The 22,951-nt window shown below is 30.3% G+C and overlaps 3 protein-coding genes and 1 pseudogene across 4 annotated transcripts; 3 read left to right on the top strand and 1 right to left on the bottom strand.

Annotated features, from left to right (window-relative positions):
* Positions 1 to 3,066: 3,066 nt before the first annotated feature.
* LOC110658131 (probable polygalacturonase) lies at positions 3,067 to 5,603 on the top strand. Its single transcript, XM_058139682.1, has 6 exons — positions 3,067 to 3,166; positions 3,420 to 3,761; positions 3,873 to 3,993; positions 4,090 to 4,264; positions 4,342 to 4,412; positions 4,689 to 5,603. The coding sequence occupies exons 1-6, from the start codon at positions 3,134 to 3,136 to the stop codon at positions 5,384 to 5,386; spliced, it is 1,440 nt and encodes a 479-aa protein (XP_057995665.1). The 5' UTR covers positions 3,067 to 3,133; the 3' UTR covers positions 5,387 to 5,603.
* Positions 5,604 to 7,200: 1,597 nt separating this feature from the next.
* Positions 7,201 to 9,143, top strand: LOC110658133 (probable polygalacturonase; annotated as a pseudogene).
* Positions 9,144 to 15,337: 6,194 nt separating this feature from the next.
* On the top strand, positions 15,338 to 17,773 carry LOC110634794 (probable polygalacturonase). The gene is made up of 6 exons (XM_058139681.1): positions 15,338 to 15,456; positions 15,729 to 16,061; positions 16,170 to 16,290; positions 16,381 to 16,555; positions 16,633 to 16,703; positions 16,916 to 17,773. The coding sequence occupies exons 1-6, from the start codon at positions 15,424 to 15,426 to the stop codon at positions 17,596 to 17,598; spliced, it is 1,416 nt and encodes a 471-aa protein (XP_057995664.1). The 5' UTR covers positions 15,338 to 15,423; the 3' UTR covers positions 17,599 to 17,773.
* Positions 17,774 to 17,858: 85 nt separating this feature from the next.
* Positions 17,859 to 20,971, bottom strand: LOC110658182 (probable serine/threonine-protein kinase At1g01540). Of its 2 annotated transcripts, XM_058140164.1 has the most exons (8): positions 20,312 to 20,971; positions 19,544 to 19,962; positions 19,313 to 19,414; positions 19,094 to 19,216; positions 18,810 to 18,980; positions 18,566 to 18,689; positions 18,277 to 18,486; positions 17,859 to 18,151 (listed from the first exon to the last, which is right to left on the bottom strand). In XM_058140164.1, exons 2-8 carry the CDS (start codon positions 19,849 to 19,851, stop codon positions 18,014 to 18,016), a joined length of 1,176 nt encoding a protein of 391 aa, XP_057996147.1. In that variant the 5' UTR covers positions 19,852 to 19,962; positions 20,312 to 20,971; the 3' UTR covers positions 17,859 to 18,013. The 2 variants fall into 2 exon arrangements, with proteins under 2 accessions (XP_057996147.1, XP_057996146.1); XM_058140163.1 differs by having other exon boundaries at positions 19,544 to 20,971.
* Positions 20,972 to 22,951: the final 1,980 nt, after the last annotated feature.

Below are 22,951 nucleotides of genomic sequence, written 5' to 3'. Positions count from 1 at the left end.
ATTATTATTATTATTATTATTACAAAAATAATCATAATATTAAAAGCATGTGAATTAAAGGTTCTTTAGTCGAGTTGTTATTCTTGAATTCTTCCAACGAAGTCATTTGTTGGGACGCACCATTGTAGCTTTATCCATGTACATAATAACTTCTCATTAATTTAATTAATTTAAAAAATTAGCGTTCATGGAATGTGTAAAACAGTGCTAGGTATCATGTAATAAGTTAAATAAAAAAATTAAATATACAATTATATTTTTTTTTTACAAAATTTTTTGTCTATAAAAGATAAAATAATTTACTTGATATTATTATTAAAATGTTGTTTAAAAATATTTTTCAATATATTAATTAAACAGTATATATTATAAATTAATTAAAAATTAAATTTCATAAATTTTAATTATAAAAATATTAAAATAATATTTTTACATTTATTTTAATAATAAAATAAATGTGACATAATAAATTACTAATTATATATTTATTTCAATAAATATAAAAATTACATGTATACCTTTATTAGTCATTTTATGTATTCATAAATAAATATAATTTTATTAAAAATTTAGTACTTTTTAACATTATATTTGGAGGGTCAATACTGTTTTTTTGAATAAAAATATTATTTTAAATACTGTTTAAAAAAATAATTTAAAAAAATTATTTTATTATTTTAATATTTTTATTATTAAAATTTATCAAATTTAATTTTAAATTATTTTTTAATATTTTTTAATTAATATATTTTAAAAAATAAATTTCCCAACAATAATTTTAATAATAATACAAAACGGACCCTTGATATAAATCAGCTATTGTTATCGGCCTAAAAGTATTGCAAGTCATTAACCCAGCAGGCCAGGCCTTCCTTTTTCCAGAGTTATCTACCATCTACCCCCCAAAAAAAAACTCCCCACTGTCTTGCTCTCAAGAGGTGCAGGTGGCTCTTCTTGGATCGATAATGTCACATAGAACTCCAATACTCTGTCAAGTTCATCATGACGCCATTGCTGTGGCAGAGATACCCGGATAGATGGCACTTCCCAACGGGAATAATAAATTTCCTGTGTGTGGAGGGTACAGAGGAGAAGATGAGAAATTGGAAAAAGGCCCTGGCAAAAAAAAAAAAGGGATCGGAGAATGGGGTGGAGTTTCAATAAGGGGATCTCATTTGTGTGGCTTCTTGTTAATTTCGGGGGGAGGAGTGGAATTCCAATAGAATTTTGGACCAATTTGTCATTTGCTTTTTATTGGTTAATTATTATTTAGTGCATTTTTTTTAAAAGAAAAATTTTGGTTCTTAATTTAATGAGATATGTTTATAAGATCAAATCGCAGATAATATCTTTTCCCTTTAAAATTTTTATTTATTTTTTATGGACAAAAATTTAAAACAGATTTAATAATTTAGTGTAATTTATCTTTTCCTTTTAAAGCATGTGAGTTGCATGTATATTAAATAATTTATAATTATTTTATTTATATGTTTAAATACGAAGTATCAAATATTATTTAAAATATATTATTAAATTTATATTAATTTATTTAAATCCTATAAAAAAATATTTATTGATTAATTAATGTAATTTTTAACATATAATATTAATATAATTATCAGATACAATACAATAAATTAAAAAATATATATTTTTGAAATTATTGTATTCATAATTAAACTATATTTTATGAAAGTTATATTATTATTAATTTAATTATTATCTTAAATACAATAGAATAAAAGCGCTATATAATAATATGCATTTGGAAAGTATAAATGGATGAATAATATTACTTGGAGATGAAAATGATAAAATGGACTCATTTAAATTATATTTTTTATTTTGAATAAAATAAGTATGATTTGTTTACATTTTATTTTTAAGTAATCTAAATTTTTTCGTGCATTGAAAATTTGCAAAATTAAAAATTGTTATTCACATATATGTTATAATATTTTTTATATAAAATTAGGAATGTAATATTGTAAATATTGTTTAAAAGGTGAGAATAAATCAGTTAAATAAGAAATTATTAATTATTGATTTTATAATAAAATATAATATCATAATTTCAAAATTTTTATAGATATATCATATTTTAAAAAATAAAACTTACAAAAATTATGGTAAAATAGACCAATAATTTTTTTTTTACACATGAATTATAAGACAAAAAGAATATCTTAAAATAATTTATGTTAGGAAAAAAAAAGTAGTTTATGTAGATATTTGTTACCTTGTAAATATAGTTATATTCAAATAGGATTATGTATAGAAATAATAAAGTTTTACTCATATTCAAATAGGAATAATTATTTTTGCAATGTGAATTATGATAAGATTAAAATTAATTTTATTTTTAATAATGTTATTAAATATGTAAAAATTATAATATAATAACAAAATAGACATAATGCATGAGGATATTTTTATCCATTCACAAAGTTATCCTATTATTTATATTTATATATATCATATTATAAATCATAGATAAATATATTATAGATATTTTATTTCATAATTATTATTAATCAACTTTTAAAAGAAAGTAAAATTTTAAAAATTATAGCCTCTATAAAAATAAAAATTTTGTAATTTTATTCTTGATAAATTAACAATTCTCCAAATAAATTATACTTTACTGTTATCGATTATTGTTATATAATTAATTAAAATATAAAATAATTATTAAAAAGTATTAATGATACACTAGGAAAAAAAAAGTATGCATTATTCACTGATATTTTATATATAATTATTTTTTAATATCAATATATTATCTGTTTATTCAATTCTTTGAGATTTTTTTGTTCTGATCAAATTGGTAGTTTTTGTCGAGAACTTAAGTTAAGGCCTTTTTAGGATAGAAGGTAAAGATTTTCGCAATAATTATCGGATAAGAATTAAAAACTTTTTTTTTTTTTCTTTTATTGAAAGAGAAAAACCTCAACCAACAGTGAATACCAATTTTCAGTTTTCATCATCATTAATTCATTATCATCATCAAGTCTAAAAATAAATCCGCCTTAATTAGTTAATTTCTCATATTTGTCTTTTTTAAGGATTTTTCCCCCTTCTATTTAAGAAGGAAAAAAAAAGAGACAAAGATTAACTTGGTGAGCTTTCAGAAATGTCTTTGTACTCAAAAAATAGCCAACTCAATGTAATTTCTTTCTTTTTTCTTCCACGCTTCTTTTTGTTTTTCCTTTCAATTGTGTTATTGTTTGCAATATTTAAAAGAAATCTTTTTGCCATTTGTAGTTAGCTTTTTATTGGGTTTCTTGTTATGTTCATAGCTAGTTCGCTTTAAATTTATTTGGAAAATGTTTCTGGAGTTTGTTTTTTAAAATCCAATTTTTTTTCACTTTTTTTTTTAAATTTTAATTTGCACTTTTTGGTTTTTTGATTTTGTGCAGATTTTAGTGATTTTCTCGATCCTTATTCTAGTGGGATCCCTTAGTCTCCCAATAGCAGAAAGCAGAAATGTGCAGATTTTAAAAAGGAAAACCACAATCGACTACCCTGCCATAAGTTGTCGGAAGCACACTGCAGTGCTGACAGAATTTGGAGGAGTTGGTGATGGAAAAACATTGAATACAAAGGCATTTCAATCTGCCATTGCCAATCTAAGCCAGCATGCATCAGATGGTGGTGCACAGCTTATTGTACCACCAGGAAAATGGTTAACTGGAAGCTTCAATCTCACCAGCCATTTTACCCTTTTTCTACAAGAGGGTGCTGTTCTTCTCGCTTCTCAGGTATTAATCCAGATTTCTTTCTTTATGTTTTCCCTTTGATCTATGAATATTGTCTGAAATAGTATCATATGGAGTGTATTGTATAAACTTGAATGGTGATCATATGGGCAGAATGAGGCAGATTTTCCTATAATCGATATATTACCCTCTTATGGGAGAGAACAAAATTTTTCTGATGGAAGATACGCCAGCCTCATTATTGGAATGAACCTCACTGACGTTGTGATTACTGGTAATAATCACACATTATGCCTGTCCTTTCTTCATGTTAACTATATGCCAATGTTAATGCTTCCATTGGAAATATTTCTTTTTTCTAAATCTTCAGGTAACAATGGCACGATTGATGGCCAGGGTGCTCCGTGGTGGGAGAAGTACAAGAAGGGTCTATTTAAGGCAACCAGACCATTCCTTATTGAGATACTGCACACGAGTCAGCTTCAAATATCAAATATTACTTTAACCAATTCTCCATCGTGGCATGTCCATCCTATATACTGCAGGTATAATGATGTTAATTCTAAGCGCAATTGCCCATTTTTGCGTACTGTGTGGTTCTGATGAAACTTGCAATGTGCAGTAATGTGGTGATCGAAGGGGTGACGATTCTTGCTCCTGTTGAAGTCCCAAATACCGATGGGATTAACCCAGGTTAGCTTGCTCACATTATTTTTTCAGTAGCAGCTGGATGTTATGTTCTTCTTCTTCTTCTTCTTCTTCTTCTTCTTCTTCTTCTTCTTCTTTCTCTTTCACCCATTTTGAATGAAATTTTCTTTATTCTGTATAGATTTTTGGTTTTTATGGATAATGTACAAATTTCATTCTTAATGAGAGCCTACCTGCTAGCATAATACTAAGCAGTGCTTCTGCTCCAGTACTCGTAAATAGCAACTGGATTTGAACTTACTGTATAATGATGTTATTCAGATTCATGCACAAATGTTCGGATAGAAGATGTTTACATCGTCTCCGGAGATGACTGCATCGCTATTAAAAGTGGATGGGACCAGTATGGAATTAAATATGGAATGCCCACACAACACCTCGTCATAAGAAGGCTAACCTGCATTTCCCCAGATAGCGCTACCATAGCTCTTGGAAGTGAGATGTCTGGTGGAATTCAAGATGTTAGAGCAGAGGACATCACAGCCATCAATACCCAATCTGCTGTTAGAATCAAAACTGCACCTGGAAGAGGAGGCTATATTAAAGACATATTTGTAAGAAGGATGACCTTAAAGACCATGAAGTATGTTTTCTGGGTTTCAGGTGCTTACAAGACACACGTAGATAATGGGTATGATCCAAATGCACTGGCTGAGATCAACAATATAAATTACAGAGACATTGTAGCAGAGAATGTGAACATCACAGGATCACTCAGTGGATTTGAAAAGGATCCCTTCACTGGATTCTGCATTTCTAATGCAACTATAACATTGAGTGAAACTGCTAAAAAGGTGCAATGGAACTGCACTTACATAGAGGGAGTTTCAAACAACGTGACTCCTAAGCCTTGCGATTTATTGCCCCAAAAAGACACTCGTTGCTCTTTCCCTGAGGATAAGCTACCAATTGAAACCGTTCCTATGAAAACTTGTTCTTTTAAGAAACTTTTTCTGTGAAACTTATCTCAACTCCATTCATTAAGATCAAAAACACAAATAGGTGAATCACATCTATTTTATATTATAATTCTATTACATCTAATGTATCTTGAATTTAAGATGAATCGGGTCTAATTTAAATATATTATTGATGTACTGGCAAACGATTGGTTGGTAGAAATTTCGACAACCAAGCTTAGTCTTTTTTAAGGACTGTCAATAAAAATAAATTATTGTATCTTTCTGTTTTGATTTTGCTTTCTATATATGTTTCATTCATGGATTATGATTAGAACAATTGATAAATTTTGTTATAAATATATATTAACAACAGAAGTATTTTATAGGTAGAATTTACTATGATTACTATCGTGTTTTTAACTTGTACATTATAAATAAGGTGATGAATTATTTTTATTGAGTCTAAATTTCAAATGAGCATATTTACTTAGAGCATTTGACCTGATTATGGCTGAGATTGTATTTAATATGATTTTGAAAGTTCAAGTGTATGTAATTAATTAAACCATTGAAGGTAGGCCTTGCAAGGAGTGGAGGTACCTCTACAAATTTTCAAAATTAAAGTTTTATTTGTAAATTTTAATGCTTTTTTTCTTTAAAAAAAAATATTGTTTCCCTCTCAAATATTTTCATATTTTTGCTTTGTTACCTTCAATTTTATATAAATTTTACTCATATTCTTTGTACTATTTAATTCGATATCTCATGTTAATTTTAATATTCATTTTAATTTTTATACTTTTATTAAATTTAAATAATATGTATTTTACGTGCATTAAATCATGTATTATTTTATATGTTTAAAAAAATAATATATTATTTTATAATGATATTTTTTATTATTTAATTTTTATTTATCTATTTAAAAACAAAATAAATAATTATATATTTATTTTATTGATAGAATAAATTATATAATGTAATGAGTTAATAATAATATAATTAATTTAATAATAAAATAAAAATATTATATATATTTTTATTAATTATTTTACTTATTAACAGTAATTGTTAGTTGTAATTTATCAAACACATAAAGTAAGTAAGTTATTATCAGTCATTAACCATCAATAATTAAATATAAACTATCAACCAATAGTAATATCATACATTTAACGACTAAACCGGTAAGCCCCAAAATATAACTGTGGTATCAAAAGCTTTTATTAAAATAAAATACGAAATTATATATATATATATATATATATATATATATATATATAACTGGAGGATAGCATTGATTTTAGTTTTTTTATATTTTCAAATGTAAAAATAATTAAGTTAATTAATTAATTAATTTCACATAGTTATTCTATATTTATTTTTTTAATAAATTAAAAGAATTTAATTGAATTTTTATAAAATTATATTTAATTTTTATTTTTTTAAATAATTTTTTTAATTTAAAATGATCATATTCCTTTTTAAGGATTTCTTTCTCATCTATTTTAGAGAAAAGAACAAGGCCCAAAAAAAATCGTCAGCTTCAGTTTTCAGAAAATGACTTTGTGCTCAAAATCCGTCCGACTCAATGTAGTTTCTTTCTTGTTTCCTCTACACTCCTTTTTCTTTTCAATTATGTTACTGTTGTTTGTGTGTTGCCCATCACTAATTTTATTATTATTATTTTTTAATTGGGATTCTTGTTATGTTCATAAATTAGTCTGTTTTGAAATTTATCTATAAAAAGTTTAAGAAAAATCCAATGTTTTCTTTCATTTGTTTTATTTCAATTTACACTTGTCTTGTAAAAATGGAATGGAATTGATGAAGGAAAGAACTAGTCTCCTTTCTTCATCTATTAATTTAATTTTGTGCAGATTTTACAGCTTTTGTCGATCCTTATTCTAGTGGGATACGTTAGTCTCCCAATAGCAGAAAGCAGAAATGTTCAGATTTTGAAAAAGAAAACCACAATCAACTATCCTGCCATAAGTTGTCGAAAGCACACTGCAGCGTTGACAGAATTTGGAGGAGTTGGCGATGGAAAAACACTGAACACAGAGGCTTTTCAATCTGCTATTGCCAATCTAAGCCAATATGGTTCAGATGGCGGAGCACAGCTTATTGTGCCACCGGGGAAATGGTTAACTGAAAGCTTTAACCTCACCAGGCATTTCACCCTTTTCCTACAAGAGGGTACTGTTCTTCTCGCTTCTCAGGTACTAATCCCCATTTTTTTTCTTTTTAATTTTCCTCTGATCTATGAATATTGTAAGTAAGAGTATCATATATATTGAACAAATTTGCAAGATGATCATATGGGCAGAATGAGGCAGATTTTCCTATAATCGATCCATTACCCTCTTATGGGAGAGCAAAATTTTCCTGATGGAAGATTCGCCAGCGTCATTCTTGGAATGAACCTCGCTGACGTTGTAATTACTGGTAATAATCACACATTATGCCTGTCATTTCTCCATGATTAACTATGTGCCAATGTTAATACTCTCCTTTGGGATTTTTGCATTCTTTAGGTAATAATGGCACGATTGATGGGCAGGGTGCTCCCTGGTGGGACAAGATCAAGAAGGGTCTATTGAAGGCGACCAGGCCATTCCTGATTGAGCTCATGTACACTAATCAGCTCCAAATATCAAACATTACTTTAACCAATTCTCCATCTTGGCGCGTCCATCCTATATATTGCAGGTTTGTTGATGTTTATTATGAGCACAACGGCCCATTTTTACATATTGAGTGGTTCTGATGAAATTTGCATTATGTAGTAACGTGGTGATCCAAGGGGTGACGATTCTTGCTCCTGTTGAAGTCCCCAATATAGACGGCATTAACCCAGGGTAGAATGCTTACTTTATCTTTCCATTAACAGTTGGATGCTATGCTCTTCTTCCTCTTTCACCCATTCTGGATGGAATCCTTCATTATTCTGAATGGATTTTGGTTGTTATGGATGAAGTAAAAATTTCATTCTTGTTGCGAGCATAGCTTAGTTTAGTACTATTGGACTCCTTTATAGTAGCTGGATTACAATTCTCTGTATAATTACGATATTCAGATTCATGCACAAACATTCGGATAGAAGATGTTTACATTGTTTCGTGAGATGATTGCATTGCTGTTAAAAGTGGATGGGATGAGTAATGGAATTAAAGTTGGAATGCCAACACAACACCTCATTATAAGAAGGCTAACCTGCATTTCCCCACATAGTGCTACCATAGCTCTTGGAAGTGAGATGTCTGGTGGAATTCAAGATGTTAGAGCAGAGGACATCACAGCCATCAGTACCGAATCTGCTGTTAGAATCAAAACTGCCTCTGGAAGAGGAGGCTATATTAAAGATATATTTGTAAGAAGGATGACCTTAAAGACCATGAAGTATGTTTTCTGGATTACGGGTGCTTATAAGTCACACCCAGATAATGGCTATGATCCAAATGCATTGGCTGTGATTAACAATATAAATTACATAGACCTTGTAGCAGATAACGTGAGCGTCACAGGATCACTTGATGGATATGCTAAGGATCCCTTCACTGGAATCTGCATTTATAACGCAACTATAACATTGAGTGAAACAGCAAAAAATTTGCAATGGAACTGTGCTGACATACAGGGAGTTTCAAACAAGGTGACTCCTAAGCCGTGCGATTTATTGCCCCAGAATGCAACTGATTGCACTTTCCCAGATAATAAGCTGCCAATTGAAACTGTTCATCTGAAAACTTGTTCTGTTAAGAAAATTTTCCTGTGAGTTATGATCAATCATGTTCAGTCCTCTTTAAGGATAGTCAATAAAAAGATATGAAAGATATAAACAAAATTGCTCCTTATATGAAAGATATAAACAAAATTGCTCCTTTCTGCTGTTTTGCTTATTGTGTGTTCCGCCCAAAAGGGTGGGTCAGACACCATGTTGATAAAATGGAACTGTTGAACTCCATCCCAAAAGGGAGAATCGCCCAACTCATATAAGAAGCACTTGCCCACTTAGCCATTTTGTGTTTCATTCATCAACTATGATTAGCACAGCTGCAAAAACAGAAGGATAAATCTTGAAAGTTGAAACGTCAGTTAAGATGTCTTCAAATAATTTTCTGATGGACATCACAGCTGCTTCATGTTTTGAAGTCGCTCTCACCTGACTCTGCAACAATCGGACTCTCTTGTGAGCAACTTCAATAAGATGAGGATCCTCTCTCGTATTAAACTTATTTATATATAATTATAAATAATCATATTATTAATAAAATGATAATTAATATATTAATTAATAGAGGTTTAATTATTTTAATTAATTCAATAATTAAATTAAAAATGATTGAATTAATAATTTAAAATTAAAATTTTTAAAATTACTAATTAAAAATTAAATCAAATTACACATATTCCTATCAAAATAATCAAATTTCAATTAATTATTCAATTATAATAGAATAATACGCACTCTATTTGTAGCTGCCTGAAGTCTCTTTAGGATCAACTCAACTTCATATACATTCAATAAGAATATGTCAAAAACTAGTAGAAAATTTTGAAGTGTGAACTCCATGCTCGATAAGAAGTCAAATGAATCGAGTTGAGGTGGCTGGTGGTCATCAGCCGTTCATGGAGATGGTCTACCAGTTCATGGAATATACAAAATTTAATTATTTTGGATTATTTTAGATTAAAAAAATATAAATAGGTTAGTTTGTTTTTCGAGACATCCTATGAAAATTAGAATTTTTGGGCTTTTTTTATTGTTTAATTAAATTAGAGAGGCAAATGTGGTATATAAAAATTATTTTTGAACATCACTTTATGGCAACATATAAAAAATTTTTCATATATTTTTCAATGTACGTGAAATGTAGATGATTATTATATTTTTATTATGAAATTTTCATTAAAAATTTTGAGAGATAAAAAATTAATAAAAATATAAATGTAACACTCCTAATTTTTAAATAATTATTTTATATGTAAATATAAATATTTCAGTCTAACCCCTGGTATTGTGGGCTTCATGTAGGTACCTTCGTTTCGCGAAAATTTGACAGTTACTCAGGTCTGTAATTTTGAACTGGGCAGGCAGGCTACCAGGAAAACTTCAGAACTTGGTCGAGTTTATAGGTTATCTCACTGTTTTCATACGTCCCGGACACATCTCAAACATCCGAACTGGCATAGGTAAACCCGAACCATAATTTTCTTAATTATCTAGTGTTTGATTTCAATTAAGAATATATAAAATATTCGTGGTAGGTTAGAAAATTATAATTCCTTTTGCATTAGTTTAATAATATTGCTAAGGACCGCGGGGCAAAATTTTAGAATTTTTAAAACTTGTTTAATTAGTTTTTGCTAAAAAGTTGGTTTCGGGGACTAAATTGTAATTTTTCTAGCTTGTGAGTTTTAATTGATTTGGAGAGCCCAGTAGGGGCCATATGTTATTGATGTGTTGTGATTGTGGGAAATTGAGAATTAGAAGTGTTTTTGAATCCTTTTGCAGGTTAAGTAGGTTCTATGTATAAGGAGAACATTGTCGAATTTTCGACAAAACTTTAGGGCTGTCTTTTAATTCTCTACAGTTTTGTTTCAAGTTATTTATTAATAAAGTTTGATATATTGTTTAGGTGAGTCAGGATAACCTTCTTTCTCCGTTCAGCCACCACAGTAGTTTGTACAAGCGTTGTGAGTAGATATTTATTTTATTTATAATTTCAATATTATTATATTTATGGCATACTCATGCATCACTTATAATTATATTTATGTAGTTAAATATTAGGTATACCCTATTTTGCATTTATACTTGATGATATTTGCTTGATTTCTGTGTTTGATAATCTAGAGCTGTGTGTGTAAGTTGATGTGTATGCGGAGTATATGAATATGGGTAAGATGGGTAGACGCTGCTGGAGCTTGACTCGCTGAGACCCGATCCTTATTATGGATAAGTCGGGGTAGGCACGACTTTGAGTTGATCTCGCTAGCCCTCGAATATGGATTATTAAGCGAAAGTCCAACTCTAGTTGATATCATTGGCAGGTCTTGGTTAAGAGAGTTGAGTAGGGGGATCAGCTCCCCATATATGTATGCGTGAGTATGAATATGACTTGGGTGCATAAGTACTCCAGATTATCTTTGATGTGACTTAATATGATATGTTTGACTTGTATGAAGATGATGCATTTTATTTCTAAGAATGCATTAGAATTAAATAATTATAGAAATTATAAGTGAAATAAATATTTACTCTTTGAGTCGAATGCTCACTCTGTTCACTATTTTTTCAAGTTACAGGAGAGTTTTTCCTTGTGTCTAACCTGTTTTTATTCTTCGCAGGTCTACTTATTATTAATTTTACATTTTGTACTATTAAATATAACTTCTAGACTTCCGCATGTGTAGGATCATAATATTTAGCTCGACTGTAATATTTATTAATTTGGGATTGTAACTTATAAGATTTATGTATGTGTAATTGTGTGGTTGGATATTTATGATGGATAAGGTTGCTGAGCTCCCATTAATTTTATTTTGGGATTGTGGGTGATTGACCGGTAAGCTGAGCTCCCCAAATATATTTTCATTAAGATTACAGGTCAAGTGAGTCAGTGGCTCCCTATTTGATGGTATATTTTATAGCCGTACTCTGTCCGGTTGGTCACTTGAAATTGCGCTTAATGATGGGCTAGAGTTTAGTTAGGCTTACTACAAGCTTCAGAGGCCTTATGCTGACTCAAGTCCTAGTGTTAATCTTGCCTATAATTTTGATCGTGACAATAAAATAATATTTAATTAATAAAAATAAAAAATATAAAAAATACTATATCTTTAAGAAATGTTTTTATTATATTACTATATTGTAATTATTTTTATTATGAAATCTTCATTAAAAATTTTGAGAGATAATAAATTAATAAAAAATATGAAATATTATTTAATTAATAAAAATAAAAAAATATAAAATAATTAATAAAAAATTAAGATATTATTTAATTTTTATATATTAAAATTAAAACAATATATGTAAATTAATATTATTTATATATTAAAATTATTAATAACCGTATGTGTGTGTGTATATGTGTGTGTGTGTGATGCTATCACATGATACTTTTTAAGAATATAATGAGCATGACTTTTTTATGATATTGCTACATGTTGGTCTTTATAAAAAGTGAGTGTTTTCTTTTAAGATAAGTATTTAATTTTTTTTTAATATCATTATCATTATTATGTTATTACCTTAATTTTTATGATTTAAATTATTATTTAAAAAAAATTAATTATCAAAATCTAAGAGTTTTGTGATTATGTTTTATTTAAAAATTTATTATATTATTTTTTTTAATTTCATTTATGAAAAAGATGATATGTCAATATATATTTCATTTTTATATTTTATTTCTAGTTAATAGATATCTTTCCCTCTAACAAAAAAAAATATTATAATTTATTGTATATTAATTAAATAATAAATTCAAACTTTATATTATTATAATTATTATACCATTTCAAATGTGTCTTGACTTTTTTAGAGAATTTTGAATCAATTGTTACTATTTCAAATGTGTCTTGACTTTTTAAGAGAATTTTGAATCATTATTACAATATTATATCTTTAAATATCTCTTCTATTAGACATATTTACACATAATTAATTGACATAATGTTAATTAAATAATTTCATATTATTACACTCTAAAATATTACTATTTATGTACTCATTCAACTCTGAAAATTTTTTCAATCAATTTTAAATATTTCAAATTAAAACATAATAAAAATATATTAATTGATAATATCATAATTAAAATAATTGATTTAATTTTTGAAATTAAAGTATAATTTTTCTGCTTATTTTATCTTTTATTTATAATTTCTTTTACCATTATTGAGATATTAATGTAATTTTATATTAATAATTAGTTCTTTTAATATTTCAAATATTTTTATTCACTGTATAGATATATCTTTCAAAAATTTGTGCGATATTAAATTTATATTTCCTATATTATACTATCTCCATCTAATTTTATACGTCGTTTAAGGTTTTTACACAGTAATTAAAGAATCAATTACCTATATTTTAACGAAATACTCCTTTGTTTAATAAATTATCATTTTTCTTACCTAATTAAGAGAGTTAGGGGGAGGTTTTTAGATGTTTTTTGGAAATTACATAAATAATTATTGTATTTACTAGATATAATAATAAAATTAGAAAAAATAATTAATATTCTTTGATTTTTTAAAATGATAGATAATTATGAAATAACTTTTAAAAAATAGAAGATAAAAATAGACAAAAGGGAATTATTAATTAAATTTGGATTAAGAATTCAATACAAATCAAATAAGTATTAAATATGAAATGAATATTTATTTATGATAATCGAAAGACACAAGTCCTCCCATCTCTCATACGCATATATCACTCTGTCGTTCCATTTTAAATATATTTTAAGTTTTTCTATAAAAATTAAGAAAATAATTAGTTAACTTTATTTTTATAAAATAACACTGATAATTGACAAAAATACTTTTATATTTAATTAAAACAAAGAAAGGTGATAAGAAATGGATAAATATATTAAGCATCATAAAAGATAAGATTAAAATTGAAAGAAAATAATTAATTCTTCCTTAATTTTCTAAAAAAAAAAATAAAGAGGATAAATTTTTTCTTTTAAAAACATCACTTGAAATGAGATGAAATGAGAAGGGAGTGACGAGATAAAAATAATAAAAATAAATAAAATAAAATTTGTGAAAGTATAAAGTAAACTCTTAATGAAATAATATTACATTGGTATAATGTAATGTAATGTAATCAATTATATAATATAATTAAAATTGTAATGTAATGTAATTGTCGCTACATTCATTTATTTGATTGCAAAATAAAAATATAAATAGTATAATATAATGATAATTTTTATGTTAATATTTAATTTATTTATAATATTAATAATAAATAATAATGGTTATATTAATTGGTAGTCAATACTATCATGAGTTTCTAGAGCCCAATTCCAATGCCACGTAGAACTGCAATAAAGAAAATGGTAGTGATGGTGGTTGTAAGGTGAAATAGTAGTTATGGCAATAGCTTAGTGATGATAGAGGTGATAATAGCTAAGTGGTGATAAAGATAGTCAAGTGATAACGATAACTATGGTGGTAATAAAATAGTGATGATGGTGGTGGTAGTGATTGTGGTGGTAATAATAACAGAGTAAGAGTAGTGACGATAGTAACAATAGTAGCTGAGTAATGGTAATAATGATAGTAATGACAATAAATAAAAAATCAAAAGAAAAAATAATGATTATATTTATTTTTATATATAATGACTATTACATTATTTAAATATAATTAATTATGTTATGTAATTGTCATTTCATTACATCAATTTTTTTTTATGTTTTCAAATAAAGTAATTAACGAAGTAATGTAATCATGATTATATTCCAATTATGATTACGTCAAACTAAATATGGCTTAAGTGTCCATTTATAATTAATTTGAAATTGTGGTTAGTATTTTTTTTCTTTTAAATATTATTTAAAAATTTATCTAATAGTAAAATATATTAAATTTAATTTTAAGTTATTTTTTAATACACTTTAAGTAATATATTTAAATTTTTTAATAGTAACCGTCAAATAGTTCTTAATCTAATTTGGATAAAAAAAAAAGCAGAGATTTTCTTTTATGACTAAAAGCAACAAAAAAAATCAATCGATATAAAAACTACAGAATATACATTATTTAAAAATTTTAGGCTTTAGACCATAAATGGTAAAAAATTTCATAGGATTAATAATTGTGGAATAAGAATTAAAAACTTAGCATGCAAAGAATACCATAAAAGGAGAAATTCTTATGTCAACTAAACAGGGAAACCGTGCAAATATCTGTGATTTTTTAGTCTTCAAATATAAAAATAAACAACTTAATTAATTAAATTTAATGTATTTATCACATTCTCTTTTTCTTTTTTAAAGATTTCTCTCGCATCTATTTAAGAACAATGCCGCAGAACAAAAAAATTCATCAGTTTCAGTTTTCAGAAAATGACTTTGTGCTCAAAATCCATTCGACTCAATGTAGTTTCTTTCTCTTTTCCTCGACACTTCTTTTTCTTTTTCTTTTCAATTATGTTATTATTATTCTTTTTTTTTTTTTTTATCTTGTTATGTTCATCAATTAGTCTTCTTTGAAATTTATCTAGAAAATCTTTAACAAAAACCAATGTTTTTTTTTTCAATTTTTTTTTTTTCAATTTACACTTGTATTATAAAAAGAGAATTAAATTAATGAAGGAAATAACTGGCCTCTTTTCTTCATCTATTAACTTAATTTTGCGCTGATTTTACAGATTTTGTCGATCCTTATTCTAGTGGGATGCGTTAGTCTCCCAATAGCAGAAAGCAAAAATGTTCAGATTTTAGAAAAGAAGACCACAATCAACTACCCTGCCATAAGTTGTCGAAAGCACACTGCAGTATTGACACAATTTGGAGGAGTTGGCGATGGAAAAACATTGAATACAAAGGCTTTTCAATCTGCCATTGCCAATCTAAGCCAATATGGTTCAGATGGTGGAGCACAGCTTATTGTACCTCCAGGGAAATGGTTAACTGGAAGCTTTAACCTCACTAGCCATTTCACCCTTTTCCTACAAGAGGGTGCTGTTGTTCTCGCTTCTCAGGTACTAATCCCCCTTTTTTTTTCTCTTTAATTTTCCTCTGATCTATGAATATTGTATGAAAGAGTATCATGTACATTGAATAAACTTGCATGATGATCATATGGGCAGAATGAGGCAGATTTTCCTTTAATCGATCCATTACCCTCTTATGGGAGAGAGCAAAATTTTACTGATGGAAGATTCGCCAGCCTCATTCTTGGAATGAACCTCACTGACGTTGTAATTACTGGTAATAATCACACATTATGCCTGTCATTTCTCCCATGATTAACTATGTGCCAATGTTAATACTCTCCATTGGGACTTTTGCATTCTTTAGGTAATAATGGCACGATTGATGGGCAGGGTGCTCCCTGGTGGGACAAATTCAAGAAGGGTCTATTGAAGGCGACCAGACCATTCCTGATTGAGCTTATGTACACTAATCAGCTCCAAATATCAAACATTACTTTAACCAATTCTCCATTTTGGCACATCCATCCCATATATAGCAGGTTTGTTGATGTTTATTATGAGCACAACGGCCCATTTTTGCATATTGAGTGGCTCTGATGAAATTTGCAATATGCAGTAACGTGGTGATCCAAGAGGTGACGATTCTTGCTCCTGTCGAAGTCCCCAATACAGATGGCATTAACCCAGGTTAGATTGCTTACATTATCATTTCATTTGCAGTTGGATGCTATGCTCTTCTTCCTCTTTCACCCATTTTGGATGGAATTCTTTTTTAATTCTGAATGGACTTTTGGTTGTTGTGGATGATGTAAAAATTTCTTCTTATTGGGAGCATAGCTTAGCTCTGTACTCCTTTATAGTAGCTGGATTACAATTCCCTGTATAATTATGTTATTCAGATTCAAGCACAAACATTTGGATAGAAGATGTTTACATTGTCTCGGGAGATGATTGCATTGCTGTTAAAAGTGGATGGGATGAGTACGGAATTAAAGTTGGAATACCCACACAACACCTTGTTATAAGAAGGCTAACCTGCATTTCCCCACAAAGTGCTACCATAGCGCTTGGAAGTGAGATGTCTGGTGGAATTCAAGATGTTAGAGCAGAGGACATCACAGCCATCAATACCGAATCTGCTGTTAGAATCAAAACTGCACCCGGAAGAGGAGGCTATATTAAAGACATATTTGTAAGAAGGATGACCTTAAAGACCATGAAGTATGTTTTCTGGATTTCAGGTGCTTATAATTCACACCCAGATAATGGCTATGATCCAAATGCATTGGCTGTGATTAACAATATAAACTACATAGACGTTGTAGCAGATAACGTGACAATCACAGGATCACTTGATGGATATGCTAAGGATCCCTTTACTGGAATCTGCATTTATAACGCAACTATGATATTGAGTGAAACAGCTAAAAAGTTGCAATGGAACTGCACTGGCATACAGGGAGTTTCAAACAAGGTGACTCCTGAGCCGTGCGATTTATTACCCCAGAAAGCAACTGATTGCTCTTTCCCAGATGATAAGCTGCCAATTGAAAATGTTCATCTGGCAACTTGCTCTATTTAAGAAAAATTTCCAGTGAGTTATGATCAATCATGTACAGTCCTCTTAAGTATGGTCAATAAAAAGATGCAAAAGATATGTAACGAAATTGCAACTTTCTGCTGTTATTTTGCTTACTGTGTGTTCCACCACAAAAGGGTGGGTAATGACAAAATGTTGATAATATGGATTTGATTAACTCCATCTTAAAAGGTATTTTATAAGGCAGAATTGCCAAGGTCATATAAGAAGCACTTGCCCAGTTAGCCAATCAATGTGGGATCTTAACATTGTGTTTCATTCATCAACTATGATTAGAACAGCTGCAAAAATTCTCGTATGGCAGAAGTAAATACAAACGAAGAACAATTTTATTTATATTGACTGTTCAAAAACAGAAGCATAAATCTTGAAAGTTGAAACGTCAGTGAATACGTCTTCAAATCATTTTCTGATAGACATTACAGTTGCTTTCTTTTTCGCATGTATTGAAGTCGCTCTCACCTGATTTTGCAACAATCCGAGACTCTTGTGAGCAACTTCGATGAGATGAGGATCCTCTCCTAATACGATGTTCCTGCATCATAGGACCATCCTAGCAAATTCAATAAGATACATCGAAATTTTTTTGTGGAAATGAAATCCAGGAAGTGTGTGAATTTAAGACTCGAGCATTATATGTGTTTATAAATTCCTTCTCACATCATTTAATAGTAAGTCGCGTGGCTCAAGCATGTGGATCACATCTCCCATTGTAGGTCTATGCTTTATATTAGGATCAGCACATCGAAGAGCAAGTAAAAGTATGCGTTTGAGCTCCTTTGAAGATGGCATTTCTGCCAATTTAGGATCTGCCACATACATGATTTTCTTATTTGCAACCATGGATTTCAACCAGTCAATCAAATAAACCTGCAATTGATGAGCAGCTTCTGTTTCAGAGTTTATGAAAATGAACGAAAAAGGTTCAGTAAAGAACTTGAGTGTTTACGTGGGGGTGATTGTGATCTACAGGAGTCCTTCCACATATGATCTCCATGATAAGTATTCCAAAGCTATAAACATCAGTTTTCTCATCCAAAACTCCATTAGAAGCATATTCTGGAGATAAATAACTGGAAAAACACACTATTTTACATGGTCAATTCAAATTACTAAATGCATACTTAAGCACATTGCCCTATATTGAAAGCAAATGAATTGCAGACCTAGTCAAAACAACAATAGAAGCTTACCCTGACTTTCCCATCAGACGAGCTGCTATGTCATTTCCCTCTGGACCAAAGAGCTTAACAATCCCAAAATCAGAGATCTTAGGATTCCAGTGTTGATCAAGCAATATATTGCTAGATTTTATGTTCCGATGAACAATTTTTGGTTCAATGTCCTCATGAAGGTAGGCCAATCTTTAGAAGCAAACTATTCAAATTGTTTGATCATAAAGTAAAAAGAAAAGTATGAACTATGAAGTGTATATTGAATGAAACCAAATGTCAGGACTTAGAATCAAATAACTCACCCTTTTGCAACTCCTTGGATGATGTTCATCCTCATACCCCATGTTAAAGGGCTTGCTTGTTCTGGGCATCCGTGAAGCCACCGTTGCAGATTACCATTATCCACATACTCATTCACAAGCATTCTAATAGAAACAAAAACCAAACAAATGCTTAAAATATTTTCTTAACATTCAGGGAAAGGGAGTGAATTCATTCATGTAACACAGCGGAAATGATACCTGTAACCTCCTTCCATACAGTATCCAAGCAATTTGACTAAATTCTTGTGTCTGACATGCCCTATAACCTCCACTTCAGCTACAAAGTCTTTAGCTTGGCAACTGATGATTAATTTGCTTCTCAATAATATTGTTTAATTGCAATGTAGTCTAAGAATACTTTCACCTTGTTCATCGTCCAAATTAAGAAAACAAGAAATACTATCAAACTGAAGATTTCAGAATGAGTACCTCTTATTAAATAGTCTCTTTACAGCCACTCTTGTAGCATCCAACAAAATGCCACGATATGCGACACCATAATCACCATTCCCAATCACATTCTGATCCGCAAATCCATTGGTCACCACATCCATATCCCTTAAAGCAAACCTATTTCCTCTCCCCACATTCAAAACAAGGGGACAGGACCTACCATCTGACTCCAAATCATCAACATCACCACTCCCTTGAGTGGTGATCATCATCTCACTAGCCTGAGGTGATACCAGCGGATTATGATGGTCTAGCTTGGCAATGTTCATCTCAACCTCTGACATACGGCACGACAGGAGTCTCTTGTCCAGGGATGATGAACTGAAACTACCCCGATAGTTGTTGCAAGACACGGCATTTGGTAAACGGAAACGGGGTTCGAAGGATTTGGATTTCTGGCGACAAAGATAGATGATGCAAAGAAAGATAACGATGAGAATGAGAACAGTGAAGAGTAGAATGAAAGCAACTAAAACAACCCATAATCGGATGCCAAAGAATGAGGTATGCTTCAATAGATTTCTGTTAAGAGATGATTCGTGGAAGGACATGATTACACACACACACACACACACACACACACAGAGAAAGAGAGAGAGAGAGAGGGGTGAATCAAGACGTGAGCTCCATTGAAATGAAAGAGAAGGTTATGGTATAGGTTTAGCAGACGAAAACAAAAGAAAACAGAAGAATTAAAGCTTAACCAGAACACCCTATTTGTTTTAGTTCAAATCTTTGACTTACCAACTAACCAGCGGGAGTAGCGGAAAATTTTACACCAAATGAATCTAACAGTTTGCTGCCACTTGAAGAAAATATTAGCTGTTATGAATTGTTTCATCAGCTAAGTCCACCTTCTGTGAAACGAAAAATATTTGGAAAATTCCTTGGCATGCATTCTTGAATGTGCGTCACGTAATTAAATGCATCCAATTATAATCGATTTGGACCAGACTGTTTAGGGGAAAAAAATCATGGTTAGCTGTCTCTATTGCTCAACCTCAGCGTGGAATCTCCCTCTCCCCTATTATGGGGATAGAGAACAGGATTGAATTTCGATTGGTTCAACCAAAATGAGCAAAGAATTTCAGCTAGTGGAGAAGGAGTGAGGGCAAACCCAATAAAATTTTATTATGTTGGACATAGATCACTTCACAAGCAAATTATTAACTTCTTATACACTCTCTGCACCATCCCCCTCAGCATCTCAGCGGAACATGCCCCGAATCTTACAAGAAGAACAACTCCTTGAAAAATCAAGCGATCCTGTTCCCTAGTCCATTTGTCTTCCCTGCATGTGAGGAAAAAATTTCACTTAGAGAAAGTTTATTACACATGCACAACTCTGTCGAAGTCATTTAACTTGGATGCAGAGGCGGCATGTCAAAAACTTCATGGGCATAGCTGATCTGTTATGGATTTTTACAGAAACAGAACACACAGAGAAAATAGAGAGAATTCATGAGGGAGAAGAACACAATTCACAATATCATTCAAGATGAAAATCTGGATTACAACCATAGCTCATATAGCCAGCTCAAAATAAAGACTCGTAACCATCTTTCCTAAACCCAAGTAAAGCATGGCACGTGTCCTGACTACTTCAACAATTTTAGCTGGCATATTCTCGTATCAATACTTCCCCCTTCAGATTCCTTGTCCTCAAGGAATGCAGGAAACTGAGCTCTCAACTCATCTGCACATTTCTAGGAAGCATCAACTGGGGAAAAAAAAATCTTCAATGAATGAGGAGCAGATTTGCAGCATTATTAATGCTTGAGAACAGGCATGTTGAGATTCTTGAATAAACCAATATGATCCAGAATTGAAATGTTTCTATAGCTTTTATATATTTTTTATACAGCAAATTCACGCGCCCATAAAATTTCTTCCTCTGCCTTTTCCATCTCTCAAACTCATCTTCTTTAAGGGTGATGTAATCATGGTCACTCAAATCAAAGTCAACACAGTTCTCATAATTCCTGTATTTTTCATGAGCACCCAAATCAAACTCACCATAATTCCCATAGTTCATGTACTGTTTTTTCCCACCAACTCTCTTTTTGTGCTGGTCAGATTTTTTAGTAACAAGAACATATGCTTTACCTTCATAAACCTTAACAGATTTAGGAAGAGAACTTCCATTGATACTCTTCTCACCTTTGAAATTTTCATGATGCTCCAATTTTGGATTTCTTGGAGGTACACCAGGTAGTTTTGGTAACTGAATGATGGTTATTGGCAAAAGATCAAATTTGTCTCCAGAAACCGAGAGCTTAGGAAAATTAGATTGGAGATTGGATGGAATGGAAGGAGGGAATGAAGCAGTAACAAAGATTGTGGGTTTAGTATCTGAATTGACATTATTCTTGATTGTTGCCACAGTTACCTCTTGCAACCTAGCCAGTGAATAAGCCTCTGAAAGTGTCCTTGGCTTAAACATCTTCACTACCAATTGCAATTCATCAACCAGTCCAGAGAGGAAAAAATTCAATGCTTTCTCTTCTTGAATTCTAGCTTTTGAATACAACTGGTTAAAGGAATTCCAATAATCTTGCAAGGTAAATTCTTGTTTCAAATTCTTTAAATCCTCTAATGGATCTTCCCTTGCTTTTGTGAATTCACCTTGAGTTATATTATTGACGATATTCATATTGCGAAAACTTATACCAGTAAGCAACGCTTTAATTTCTTCCAAAGCTTCTTGATGTCGTTGCTCTGCTTCCTTTTGCAAAACCTCCTGTCGTTGTTCTAATTCTTGCATCATGACAGTGAATTTTTGTAGAAAATCTTGTGATTTCATATCTTCCATCCTGGCTAAGGATCTAGCAGCTCTGTTTGTAACCAAGAAAAGACGGAAAGAAAAACAGATTGAGAGAGGAGAATGAGAATGACCAAGAAAGAAGAATAGGCAAGAAGAGAAAGGAATGAAAAGATCAGAAAGAATAGAGGAGAATTTAGAAGAACCCTAGGTTCGAGAAAAGAGGAAACGGAAAGGAAGAATAGCAGCAGCAAAATCCATGGCCGAGGGTCATTTGCTCTGATACCATTGTTATGGATTTTTACAGAAACAGAACACACAGAGAAAATAGAGAGAATTCATGAGGGAGAAGAACACAATTCACAATATCATTCAAGATGAAAATCTGGATTACAACCATAGCTCATATAGCCAGCTCAAAATAAAGACTCGTAACCATCTTTCCTAAACCCAAGTAAAGCATGGCACGTGTCCTGACTACTTCAACAATTTTAGCTGGCATATTCTCGTATCATGATCATCGTAAGCGAAGCTGCTTAATCGCGCCATTATCAATATGTTTCTTTGTCAGATGCAATTTGATTTCATAAATCTTTGGCCATAGTTTGCCAGTAAGTGCAAGC

Source organism: Hevea brasiliensis, chromosome 17 (genome assembly GCF_030052815.1).
Source record: "Hevea brasiliensis isolate MT/VB/25A 57/8 chromosome 17, ASM3005281v1, whole genome shotgun sequence".
NCBI lineage: Eukaryota > Viridiplantae > Streptophyta > Magnoliopsida > Malpighiales > Euphorbiaceae > Hevea > Hevea brasiliensis.
Note: the sequence above shows the minus strand (reverse complement) of the source record. Positions and strands in the feature narration are given on the sequence as shown.